This window comes from Salmo salar, chromosome ssa22 (assembly GCF_905237065.1).
Source record: "Salmo salar chromosome ssa22, Ssal_v3.1, whole genome shotgun sequence".
In the NCBI taxonomy this organism is placed as follows: domain Eukaryota; kingdom Metazoa; phylum Chordata; class Actinopteri; order Salmoniformes; family Salmonidae; genus Salmo; species Salmo salar.
In genome coordinates, this window is record NC_059463.1 from 30592846 (window position 1) to 30607288 (window position 14443).

Below are 14443 nucleotides of genomic sequence, written 5' to 3' on the forward strand. Positions count from 1 at the left end.
CAGGAGGAAAACTCCTTTCCAGTTAAGCCATCAGGGATAAGGATAATATTCCCAATGGGCTCACCCCCTGAGGAACTCACCCACTGTTCCCTCAATGACACAGTTTGTAGAGCATGGTGCTTGAAACACCAGGATAGTGGGTTCAATTCCCGCGACCACCCATATGTTCAATGTATGTATGCATGACTGTAAGTCGCTTTGGATAAAACCATCTGCTAAATGGCACATATTATAGGGATGTAACAATTCACGATATGCATCGGTCCCTGATTTAAATGTTTAAAATATGACAGCATTGGTCTGCTGACCCCAAACCAATCCAAATATAGCATCATGCATCCATCATAAAATCGATTCAAACGTTACGAATGGCTGATTCCATAACATTTTGTTTCTCATATTACTTTCTACTTTCTGAAAATACCTGATATTTTGTGACAACTGGTGCGTCCTTGTCACGTCCTGACCAGTATAGGGGTTATTTGTTATTGTAGTTTGGTCAGGACGTGGCAGGGGGGTGTTTGTTTTATGTGGTTCAGGGTGTGTTTTGGTTTGTGTTTAGGTAGAGGGGTATTTGATTTATTAGTCCGGGGTTTGTTAGTCATTGTTCTATGTAAGTATATTTCTATGTTCTATCTAGTCTTTTGTAGTTCTATGTTTAGTTAATTGGGGTTGGACCTTCAATTGGAGGCAGCTGGTTATTGTTGCCTCTGATTGAGGGTCCTATAATTAGGAGTTTGTTTTTCATGGGATTTTGTGGGAGATTGTTCTTGTTTAGCTGTTTTGCCTGACGAGACTGTCAAGTTCGTTTTTGTTTTGTATACGTTTATGTGTTTTCCTTCTTCACCTAATAAAAGAAGATGAGTATACATTTTCCTGCTGCATCTTGGTCTCTACCCTACGACAGTCCTCTCCAACAGTGTCGAACTAAAGGCATGTAACTGTTGACAGTCATTGATCTACAAGTAATTTTGCATTCCGGAATTTGCTTGGTTATTGTTATCAATGCACTGCTGAAAACGATGTTACATGACCTAGAGCATGGTCAAGCATGTTAATGTTTCCAACATTTTCGGACCGCTAAACAAATATTGATTTAGAACCACAGAGAGTTACCTTAAGTCGCAAAGATAAAAGGAGCTGCCTCCACTATTCCAGCACCATTTCAACATTATCAAATCATCTCTGCTTAGTCTAATACATTGACAACTTAAAAATACCAAAAACAATTTAGTCCAATCAACGTAAGCTAAATATGATGTGGCTGTCCATGGTTCTGATTTCTGTGTGCGTGCCTTTGTGCTTGTAGAAAAACGCCAATGTCATCCTCCTCTATTTCATGTTGACTGTCACACCCTGATCTGTTTCACCTGTCTTGTGCTTGTCTCCACCCCCCTCCAGGTGTCTCCCATTTTTCCCATTATCCCCTGTGCATTTATACCTGTGTTTTCTGTTTGTCTGTTCCTAGTTCATCTTGTCAAGCCTACCAGCGTTTTTTCCCATACTCCTGTTTCTCATTATTTCCTGTTTTCTAGTTCTCCCGGTTTTTGACCATTCCGCCTGCCCTGACCCTGACCCTGAGTCTGCCTGCCGTTCTGTATTACCAACCTCTGCCTGCCCTTGACCTGTCGTTTGCCTGCCCCCTGTTTTGTAAATAAACATTTGTTATTTCGAACTATCAGATCCCAGGATAAGACCCAGATGCAGACAGTTCAAAATAACAAATGTTTATTTACAAAACAGGGGGCAGGCAAACGACAAGTTTTGTGGAAAAAGATCCGGGTGCCTTGTGAGGATCAGGTGACGAGTGGCTAATCTGACCTTGCCATCCGTCCTGCTAGCTAATGTTCAATCGCTGGAAAATAAATGGGACGAGCTGAAAGCCCGTATATCCTACCAGCGGGACATAAACAATTGTAATATCTTATGTTTCACCGAGTCGTGGCTGAACGACGACATACAGCTGGCGGGTTATACACTCCATCGGCAGGACAAAACAGCAGCCTCTGGTAAGACACGGGGCGGGGGCCTATGCATATATGTGAACAGCAGCTGGTGTACGATATCTAAGGAAGTCTCGAGGTTTTGCTCGCTTGAGGTAAAGTATCTCATGATAAGCTATAGACCACACTATCTACCTAGAGAGTTTTAATCTGTATTTTTTTAGCTGTCTACATACCACCACAGACCGATGCTGGCACTAAAACCGCGCTCAATTAGCTGTATACCACCATAAGCAAACAGGAAAACGCTCATCCAGAGGCGGCGCTCCTAGTGGCCGGGGACTTTAATGCAGGGAAACTTAAATCAGTTTTACCTCATATCTATCAGCATGTTAAATGTGCAACCAGAGTGGAAAAAAATCGAGACCACCTTTACTCCGCACACAGAGAGGCATACAAAGCTCTCCCTCGCCCACCATTTGGCAAATCTTACCATAACTCTATACTCCTGATTCCTGCATACAAGCAAAAATTAAAGCAGGAAGCACCAGTGACTCAGTCTTTAAAAGAGTGGTCAGATGAAGCAAATGCTAAACTACAGAACTGCTTGCTAGCACAGACTGGAATATGTTCCGGGATTCTTCCGGTGGCATTGAGTTCACCACATCAGTCATTGGCTTTATCAATAAGTGCATCGAGGACGTCGTCCCCACAGTGACTGTACATACATACCCCAACCAGAAGCCATGGATTACAGGCAACATTCACACTGAGCTAAAGAGTAGTGCTGCTGCTTCAAGGAGCAGGACTCTAACCTGGAAGCTTATACGAAAACCCGCTAAGCCCTCCGACGCACCATCCTGATGGTGAAGCATGGTGGTGGCAGCATCATGCTGTGGGGATTTTTTTTCAGCAGCAGGGACTGGGAGACTAGTCAGAATTTAGGGAAAGATTAATGGAGCAAAGTACAGAGAGATCCTTGATGAAAACCTGCTCCAGAGTGCCCAGGACCTTTTTCTCCGTTCATTTTGCTCCATTAATCTACACACAATACTCCATAATGACAAAGCAAAAACATGTTTTTCAGAGACTTGTCCCGAAGCCACTCTTGCATTGTCTTGGCTGTGTGCTCAGGGTCGTTGTCCTGTTGGAAGGTGAACCTTCACCCCAGTCTGAGATCCTGGGCACTCTGGGGCAGGTTTTCATCAAGGATCTCTCGTTACTTTTCTCCGTTAATCTTTACCTCAATTTTGAATGGTCTCCCAGTCCCTGCTGCTGAAAAAAAAATCCCCACAGCATGATGCTGCCACCACCATGCTTCACCGTCGTGATGGTGCTAGGTTTCCTCCAGGCGTGATGCTTGGCATTCAGTCCAAAGAGTTCAATCTTAGTTTCATCAGACCAGAGAATCTTGTTTCTCATGGTCTGAGAGTCCTTAGGTGCCTTTTGGCAACCTCCAAGCAGGCTGTCATGTGCCTTTTACTGAGGAGTGGCTGCCGTCTGGCCACTCTACTATAAAGCCCTGATATGTGGAGTGCTGCGGAAATGGTTGTCCTTCTGAAAGGTTCTCCCATCTCCACAGAGGAACTCTGGAGCTCTGTCAGAGTGACCATTGGGTTCTTGGTCACCTCCCTGACCAAGGACCTTCTCCCCTGATTGTTCAGTTTGGACGGGCGGCCTTCCCCATATCTGTGCCTCGGCACAATCCTGTCTCGGAGCTCCAAGGACAATTCCTTCGACCTCATGGCTTGGATTTTGCTCTGAAATACACTGTCAACTGTGGGACCTTATATAGACAGGTGTGTGCCTTTCCAAATCATGTCCAATCACTTGAATTTACCACAGGTGGACTCCAATCAAGTTGGAAAAACATCTCAAGGCTGATCAATGGAAACAGGATGCACCTGAGCTCAATTTCGAGTATCATAGCAAAGGGTATTTTATTCGTATTTATTTTTATAAATTTGCAAAAAAATTAAATATAACTGTTTTTGTTTTGTCCTGATGTAGATTGATGACGAAACATTTTTATTTACTCAATTTTAGAATAACAAAAATGTGGAAAATGTCAAGGGGTCGGAATACTTTCTGAATGCACTCTATATCTAATAACCTGAAAATGATCCACATCATATGGGTAGACAAATAATGTCTACTCAGCTATCCTTTTTTTAGGATGCAAACCAGCAATATTAATCCAGCACTGTTAATCCATCCTGTTCTGATCTAATGAAATGGATGTAGGATTTTCTACGGCCTAGAATCGATGCCTTTGCCAGTCATGATGGATGAAGGGAAAGGGGGATACCTAGTCAGTTGTCCAACTGAATGTATTCAACTGAAATGTGTCTTTTGCATTTAACCCAACCCCTCTGAATCACAAAGGTACAAGGGGCTGCCTTAATCGACATCCACGGCACCTGGGAAACAGTGGGTTAACTGCCTTGTTCACGGGAAGAATGATAGATTTTTACCTGGCCCAATGCTCTAACCACTAGACTACCTGCCGCCCCAGAAGCTAGGCCCCTCTTGATTCTCATTGGCGAAGACTCAACTCAAGTTAGGGGTTATATATCAGACTCTCCTATACCACTTTGCCCAACATGTTATATCCCAGAGGTTGTAAATAAACCCTTTCTAAGCTGATATAACTTGTATCATTACTATAGGGCTGTGAAACCCATAGCCGAATGGCTTCAGACTGAGCATTTCTGACTGGAAATTTCTGCTGACATTGAACATAGCTTAGGGTTACAGTATTTAATTCATTTCAGACTCTCCTATACCAGTATTTCCAACATCGTATAGCCCAGAGGTTGTAAATAAACCCTTTCTAAGCTGACATAACTTGTATCATTACTATAGGGCTGTGAAACCCATAGCTGAATGGCTTCAGACTGAGCATTTCTCACTATTTATTTACGGAGAGAGATTTCAGTTTTATAACTGGTGGTGTGCATTTATTTACAGTAGTGGGTTGATTAATTATTGCTTTCTTCAGTGGAAATACAGAATATGTATAAAAATGCCAAATATACCAAAAGCTGAATCAAGCAGAGATTTACGACTATTTAACCATGCTAATCTTTACTGAAACATGCAAACTACAAACATTTAACCAGTTAAGATAATGAATACATGACAAGATACAAATATTTTATAAAAGATTATTCATACAAAAGTCAAGAGTTGGCTATAACATGATTGCAAACAAAGTGAGTGTGTGCATATCCGTGTAAGAGTTTTTGTGTGTGTATTATGGTGTGTATTATAATTTCCCATCATAAAAATGTATCCCCATTCCCCAATCAAATACCTTCATCAATACCACAAAAAGAAAATCTGTATTTTTTTCGTCAATCTGGCAACCCTCATAAAATTCAACATAGACTTGTATAAAATGTATTATGAAAGAAATGGTGTAGTGTACATGAAAAAGAGAAGCCTTGTATCAAATGCATTATGAAGAAAATTGTACAATGTAGGCTCCACAAAATATGAAATGCCTTATGAAGAAAATCGTGTAGGCCTACTGTTGCCTTCACGAAAAAAGGGCCTTTCTGACTGCAAGTGCACCAGTATCCCAAAGTATTAAGCGAAAACAAGCATAAAAAACAGTATTGGAATTAATAAATAAAAACGATGTAAGACTACTATTATATTATAATTATTTCAGTGATAACCTGTTTTTTTAATATATATAAATAAATGTGGTACACAAAAAAAGTCAGTGTAGAACACCATAGCCCATCATGCATTGCTCTAATAACTTTCAAAAGATTGTTTGTCCCCCAAAAATGTATTTTCCTATGAATGAAGTCGCACAAAAATGTGTCTTTTCACACGAATTAAGCTACACAAAAATGCACAAAAACACACGAAATCTGCAGAAATATTTTTTGTACATCTTTGCATGAATTGAGTGTGAGATTGTGTTGTTTATACGATCACATATCTATTATGCTCTATTATGCTTGGGAACAGATTTCCAAAATTAAAATCCCTTTGGGGGCCAAATAAAATCACCTGTGGGCCAAATTCAGCCTGTGGCCCATCAGTTGGGGAACCCTGCATTAGACATTTAACCCAGGTGATGCTGGTATCAATTTGTTTTGCATACATTAATGATAATTACCCATTGATTCTTGAAGACTATAGCTTATAAATGCCTCATGATTAAGTGTGTGTGTGTACCCCATCAGAACCGAAAATATTAGCTTGTTTAAACAAAGTAAATCTAAACAAACACTATATAGCCTCAAAACATGGTTAAGAGTATAATTTTGATATCATGGATGGTCAGTCCTTGCATCCATAGCTCTGTCTTTGAATTAGAGATTAGTTACATTTCTCCAGCCACATCCTTCAGCTTTTTACTGAAAGAGGGGTAGGGATTACACTTTGTTATTGTTATAACATCTGACTGACGCTGTAAGCATGCCTGCTACTCCTCTTTCTAACAAGACCCACAGCAAACTGAGCTATCCAATCAGTTTCAAAGCACCCAGACAGCACACTCATCAGAAGGCTCTGTCAAATCTGTCACACTTACACATTATCATGCTCTACATTAACAAGAGAGCTTATGAGAGAGAGAGAGAAACAGAGAGAATGAGAGTGAGGGAGTGTGCTTGCGTGCATACATGAGTGTGTTTGAGACCAAGGAAGAGAGAGCATAATAAGAGAGCTTGGCCAAGTGGGCCACAGTGATATCCTTCCTCACCAGTCTCCCCCAGGCCTCTAGTGACCACCGACTGGACTGGAGGGTAAGAACGTGGGGTCTCTAGTGACCACTGACTGGACTGGAGGGTGAGAACGTGGGGTCTCTAGTGACCACTGACTGGACTGGAGGGTGAGAACGTGGGGTCTCTAGTGACCACTGACTGGACTGGAGGGTGAGAACGTGGGGTCTCTAGTGACCACTGACTGGACTGGAGGGTGAGAACGTGGGGCCTCTAGTGACCACTGACTGGACTGGAGGGTGAGAACGTGGGGTCTCTAGTGACCACCGACTGGACTGGAGGGTGAGAACGTGGGGTCTCTAGTGACCACCGACTGGACTGGATGGAGGGTGAGAACGTGGGGTCTCTAGTGACCACTGACTGGACTGGAGGGTGAGAACGTGGGGTCTCTAGTGACCACTGACTGGACTGGAGGGTGAGAACGTGGGGTCTCTAGTGACCACTGACTGGACTGGATGGAGGGTGAGAACGTGGGGTCTCTAGTGACCACTGACTGGACTGGATGGAGGGTGAGAACGTGGGGTCTCTAGTGACCACTGACTGGACTGGAGGGTGAGAACGTGGGGTCTCTAGTGACCACTGACTGGACTGGAGGGTGAGAACGTGGGTAGCACAGACCTGTCTGAGGCTGCAGGGTCTGGACTGGACAGTCACTGGGGTGGGGGGACACCATGCTCTTAGCATACTGGGACAGACCAATCATAGTCTACTACATCCAAGGTGTACTACACCCAAGTGAAATAGGCCAATACATGACACATAGAATCCACTGGATTACTAATACTAACCAAATCCACCACATCTGAGACAGTGGGGGAGGTTCATCTCATATTTTCTCTATGACAGCAAATTCCAGCATCTGTATTCTAGAGTTGTAACCTGTGAGAGTGGTTGTTTATTGTGCTGTCAGTGTCAAGCTGCCCCACCTACACCCCAGCCAACCATCTTACCATGTGACACAGTCACACATCATCCCAGAGACGGGCAGAGGGGACTGACCTTCTGAACCACACAGAACACACAAACACACACGCATGCATACACACACCACAGCAATTCCAGACACAAACATCAACCACAACATACTCACACAAACAAACTCTCAATCCATATACAGTATCAACACTCCAGGCAAAGAGCAGATATCTGACAGCCTGGTTGGTAAAACACACACACAGCCTTGGGCTCTGATTGATCTATGGCTCGTTCTGTGGAAAGCTCACACACACACAATGTCATTCAGACTGAGAATATGAGGCGTTCTGTATAGCTGTAAAACACTTCCTGGACATCATTCAGTTCAGTCAGCATCATAAACACACTGACAGCTGGCCATAACACACCAACACAAGCCAGGCAGGCACCATATACCAGAGTATAGACAGTGCATAGAGGCTGCTACAGTATACTCAGTCTGTTTCAGGGTAAAGGCCATTGTCTTTGTGCTATCAGGCAACCTGCTCTAGTCTACATAGTGTTATCCTCTGGTTCACGTTTCAGCCGTGGAGCCTGGCTGTGTAATGATGTGTGTCTGTATCAGCGTGGCCAGGCTGCCCTCTTCTCCCAGGGTTGTTCTCACACACAGCTGTTCTCAGGCCAGCTGCTTGGCGTGGGGCATGGTGACACAAAGGGCTGTGGACCTGTCAGTGCCAGTTGGCACCTTAAAATGAGATTGGCTCAACATGAGAGGAGGTTTCTCCTGTGGTGGTTTAACACTGGCTCAGGATCACTGGAGGAATTCCCATACCGTTGGATCATATCTCCTTCTGCTGAACTTTAATGCCCATCCATCCAACTGGATGAAAACACAGGCAGCCACCTCCCCCTCCCTGCCTGATACATTAAGAACTGTTTCAGAACAGTGGCCATCTATGTTACTTTGTAATATGTAAAGAACATGCTGTATGTTACTCACCCTGATGGCTTGTCGATCCCCAGGAAGGCCTGGATGACCAAAGGGAACTCATACTTCACGATGTACAGGTAACTGGACATGGCTGTAGGAGGGACACACAGAGAGAGACACAGCTATTAGTAATAGTATCACACACATGTATACTGTATAAAGACATACACACACATGCACACAATCACACGTATACACATGCAGTATACACACGCAGTATACACACAGTATATACACACACACAATGCATACACACACACTTAATCCTTCTGCAGGCTGTGCATATTATCCTGGACAACAAACATCACAAAATACAAGAGAGACAATCATATTCCAGCAAATCTAAATATATCTTAAAACACTCACTGACACACACGCTAATCCCTTTTATCCCTTTCGTATTGAATACTTTGATGTTGTGCTGATATATCCCCTTGAGAAAACAATAGATAACATAACTAAAACAGTGAATTCAGTATCTCTGGTAATCTCTGTGTAGCACAGGTTAACATGGTGACAAGAATGCAAAATGAAGTTATTGCTATGAGATGTCACAGGCATAGAAAGTAGATTTTTCCTCAATGAAGTAGCTATCAGAAGAGTCAGAGCTAGAAAGTTGAGTATCTGCCAGGCATGCAGAGATGCGTGTCACCACCTGGGTGTCAGAAGGGAGGGAAGGAGAAAAGTAGTTGACTGTCATCCGCATAGCAATGATGGAAGAGACCATGTGAGGACATGACGGAGCCGAGTGACTTGGTGTATAAGAGGAGAGGGCCTAGATTACTGCCCGGTCTTTCCTGCATCCCCTCACACAGACTCAGAATCTCCTCACCTTCCCTATACACACATCAGGGAGAGAGAACAGAAGAACAGCAGGAATGGAGAGATGCAGAAATAGAAAGGGGCATTACTAATAGAGCCAGGCTGCTCTCAGGGGTACCCAGTGACAAGGTCATATGATGATGATTATGATGACACATCCCCAGAGAGACGCTGTGTGTGTGTGTGTGTGTGTGTGTGTGTGTGTGTGTGTGTGTGTGTGTGTGTGTGCCTGTGTGTGACAGAGCCGTCACCTCCAATGTTCTGCAGCGTGATGGCGATGCCGGCAGCCATCTTGCCTGGCGTTCCAAATGCCCTTTGGCCCAGCTGCTCATAAGCCCGGATACCTGAGGCACAGTCATCAAACACATTCACATACAGAGCTGTACTGTACTGTGGCGTAGAGCATGTAGGGCACTGGGGAGGGGGATGTGAATTCCTAGTGATCAGTCTAATTAAACATATGTTTAATTTTTTTTGCAGAAATGCCTTCTTGAACATGTAAACTTTCAGGTGTATTAGTAACAAACTTGTATGTCATCTGTAAATACAATTGTTAAATTACGAGCCTAGTTAGTTTAACCACGGAAAAAGACAGGAACCTTCCCGATAGCCATGATTGGCTGAGATAATGGATGGGCTGGACATGCTGAGAGATGTGTTCTGATTGGTCTGCCATGTCGTAGGCTGCTCAGTATGTGTAGATAATCTTTGCTACCGTTTTCATTTTATTTTTTATTGTATTATTATAGCCATGGAGAATTGCAAAAGTATTGCTATTGCTTTCAACAACATTTCTGCCCTGAATTTAGCAGGTGCAATAGACCAAGATGTGGGAAAAAGTTGTAATGGATTACTTTCTGGAGGACTATTTCTGACCCTGAAACTGATTCCGACGATGAGGAAATCCCTGACTTAGGTAAAAACATTTTCATTGAACCAGACATTGTAGAGTCTTCTGATGACAGTGATGGGGAAGAAACTGAGATCAACAGTGTTGTTGTCACGGAAGAAGTTGACTGAGTTTGGAAATCAGTGGAATGCCTGGTGGAAGCAGAGTATGAGAACGAGGTGAAGAAAATTCTGACGTTTGATTGCAAATGCGGAGGAGTTGAAAAGAGAACACAGAAGGCTGTTGTATAAAACAACTGTCTTCCAGATTACATCTTCAAACTAAGGGCAACCATGGCATCCATGACAGAGAGAGAGAAAGATCTGATGATTCTTATGGCATTGCACACAGTCAGTGTGAACTGGAGTGACTTGACTCAATGGCCCCAGCAAGCTGTACAAACAAAACGCAAATGACAGAGAACTTCTTACTTAGTGAAAGTGGTTCCAGTCTGCCGTGAAGCATTCCATATATACGGGTAAGAGTCTAGCTACATTTTCACATATGATACATTTCAAATGTTGTCAAAGTTGTTTTCATTGCAAGTTAAAGCATGATGTTAGCTAGCTAGATAACGTTAGCTGGCTGGCTAACTAGCAAGCTACATGTATGATCTATGTAGTAATATTATTAATATCTCAGAAATCTGTTTGCATTGCTAGTTATAGCCTACTATTAGCTAGCTAGCTAACATTGAACCTACAGTAGTTGGTTAGCTTTAGCTACCTGCAGATTCATACTACATTCTTTCATGCATGGTTATGACAATCTATTTGTATTGTTATACTGTATGGGTTGGGATTATTGTTTATTGTTTAGCTAGCTTGCTAGCTACATGTCTAAACAAAAGACTCCACTTCGCCAAAAGATTACATGACCCATCAATGTAGCCAGATGTGTCTCGTGGTGATATGGCCTATTGTATTTCTTGAACATGTGAACAGGTCTAGCAATAGAGACCCATCGACTTAGCCTCAGTAGATGTGGCTGGGGGTGGTTATAGCCTCTGTTTACTATAAACAGTAATGTGAAGAACAACATCACCTGCACCAAGGTCAGATTAGAATATAGGCCAAGGACTAGATAAAGTATATTTCTACCTGCCGTGTTTCCTTATTGTAGGCTACTACTTTCACTACTTTTAGTCTTGAAATCTTTGGTTATTTACTACATTACCTTACTCACTCTGTTTAGCACATAGCCTCACATGTGAATCCTTAAAGAGATGGGTGGGCCTAAGGCTTAAGAGGGTGTGAACAATGCTAAACAAAGAAGAGCTCTCTTGTAGGTGTACCAAAACATTTATGGACCATTTTCTCATAAGTGGGGTTACAGGTTTATCAGCTTTCAAAGCAGCATTACTTTCCTATTCTTCCTTAACTGCAATGTATGATATAACATTTTGAAGCTCTAAGTCTGTACTTTTATCCAATGTAAAAACCACAATTTAAAATGTGTGGGAAATAAGGCCAAAAAGAGATGGTGCTTCACATATGCTAAAGAGAAGAGGCAGGCTGTGAGGCTATGTGATGTTATCATGACATTAGTCTTCCTGACAGGGGCGGTAGGGGTTGACTGGTGTATGGTCTCCAACAAAAGTCCTGCTCATGGTCTGAAGACTACATACCCACAATGCCAGATGACTTGAGTAGCAAGTGGATGGAGTAAGATGAGAGGACAGCCACTACTGTCAGGAGCACCCTGCAGAGGAGAGAGGAGAGAGCTTCATCATCATCCTCCTCATCATCATCAACACCATCATTGTCATAATCACAGGGACTTTTCTGTCATAGAAATCCTTGGGCGGGCCGTCTAAGCAATTTTTCAGGTCGCCTAAATACATTTTCGGGATGGAAAAATGCTTTTAGTGTTAACTTAAATTACTAAAACAAGATATAAAATATGTAGAAAAGATAATGGACCTATATATTTTTTTATAATATAATCTTTGAGAACTAACAATCTGCAAAATAAAAGCTAGACAGTCAGTGAGAATTGAAAATTCCAAAAACAATTAATTTAGCAGTATATATTTCTGTTAATATGTTTTAGCAAAATAACACAGTATTAGCCATGGCAAAATGCATAGAATTGCAAGAAATTTGCTTTAAAACTTTAAAACTGCAAAATGTTCTCTAACTGTGGCAGAATATGTAAAATTGCATGAAAATGAAAACTGCAACAAAAAAAATCCTAAATGTGTAGAATTGCAGGACATTTGCTTAAACTTCACTAATTTCTCACAGCTCCATGGAGAAATTTGAGAAAATGTTCTCTAAAATTCAGCTACGCTGACAGGGAGAATACGCCCCCTGCCATGCCCCCCTGCTACGCCACCCACCTAAGCCCCTTTTTTATACATAAAAAAACCTGTTATCATTATCATATTCACCATCATCCTCCTCATCAACACCATCATCATTCTCCTCCTCATCATCAACACCATCATCATCACCACCACCACCACCATCATCCTCCTCATCACCATCCTTAACACCATCATTGTCATAATGATCATCATCATCAAAATCATCATTGTAATAATCATCATCATTATTATCATCATCATCAACCTCATCCTCAACACCATCATTGTCATAATGATGATTATCACCATCATCCTCATCCTTATTGAACTTGATGACCCAGCACATTCTGGTGCGGTATGACTGTAACAGCTGTCCTAATCCATGGCTCTACAGATAACATTCCTCCATGTAAACCATTGATTCAGCTGGATGTACAGCTGGGTGTTGGGTTATAGGGTCTTGAGTCTTGGGTTATGGGGTGCATTCATAAACAGCAACCCACTGACTCAGGTTCACCCAGGGTTAGCCACATACAGAGCCTCAGCCTTACAGAGCATCAGTCTCACTGGCTGCATTAGCTACAAATATCTCCCCCATTCCCCCACCACGAGAAACAACCACAAGGACATTAAGGGCGTTATTTAGAGGTGGAAATATTTACAAAGCAAAGCTGACATTGACATTAAGCTGAGGAAAAACCACAGAGTTAACGAAGAGGAAAAGTAAAAGACTCTGGTCCAAGATCTCCCAAAATACTGCTGCAGGCCCCAGCGGCCAACATCTGGCCGAACAGACCAATCTGATCTCCTACCCCTCCTCTCTCCAACTTTAACTTTTTTTTCTTTCACATTTCTTTCAAATTGTTACTCTTGGCAACTGGAACTGGGCTTGCGTCGGAGAGGCAAAGCATGTCTTTCACCTCAAATTCAACTATGTTCCGTTTCACATTGTTCTGTGTCTCGGGCAGCGTGGTGGAAGAATGCTACAGGGCTGATTTGTAGTGGAGGAAAAGTTAGCCGGTACAGTGGGGGGAACAGTGGGACAGTTAGAAAGACAAGCAGACTGGCAAACAGAGTCAGACAGACAGATAAACTGCATTCCCGCCAGGGCCAGTGCCAGTGCCAGGGCTCGGCTGAGACCTCTGTGTGTGCCAATTTAAGTCTCCACGATAATCTGAAATGTTAGACCACTACAACGGTGCAAAAAATATACATGGGATTAATGGGGTTTCAAATGTGAATGCAATGTGAATGGGTTGCAAATAAGGCCCAGTGCACAGCTACCTCCCTCCATACAGCCTCTGAAAACCCTCTTTGTTCAGCTAAAGCCCACATGACACAACAGTCAGGCCCAGAGGTGTTATACAGAGTCAGTAGACCTCTGCCGGCCTCCGCTCCGGCCCCTTTCCTTCCAGGAAACACAGAACTCTCCTTACAGCAATCCCACCAGTCATTTGCTGGGCCCCAGCAGAGGCTATAGGCTACTGGTCCCATGGCCCCCTGGCCCTACACTCATACATAGGCATGAATGTTGTCAGATGTGAGTCTGATACACCATGCCTTAGAGCAGACTACAGGGCCATACCAATAGTGGGTGATTGGAATGCTTGTTAGTGCTGTAATGCTCCAATGGACAAAGTAGGTGTTACAGTAGGTGAGGTCAAAGGAAAGGGTAGGATAAAGTACTGGAGGGATTGGATGCTAGTCTGGGTACCAGTCTGTTTAGCTCATTCCACTCCTTGCCACTCCTGTCATGATAAGCTGATCTTTGGCATATGACATGGAATACAAGAAGTAGGATGTTAGCTAAACCAACTGGTACCCGGGCTAATG

The 14443-nt window shown here is 42.9% G+C and overlaps 1 protein-coding gene across 2 annotated transcripts in view; it reads right to left on the reverse strand.

The window, feature by feature from the left end:
• The window catches only part of LOC106583192 (sodium-coupled neutral amino acid transporter 3), an 85060-nt gene that overhangs the window by 35743 nt on the left and 34874 nt on the right, over positions 1 to 14443 (reverse strand). For both annotated transcript variants that reach the window (XM_014167098.2, XM_014167097.2), the window contains 3 exons: positions 11930 to 12003; positions 9665 to 9757; positions 8601 to 8682 (listed from right to left, as the gene is read on the reverse strand). In XM_014167098.2, coding sequence (XP_014022573.1) covers positions 8601 to 8682; positions 9665 to 9757; positions 11930 to 12003 — 249 coding nt within the window. The remainder of the gene's footprint in view (positions 1 to 8600; positions 8683 to 9664; positions 9758 to 11929; positions 12004 to 14443) is intronic.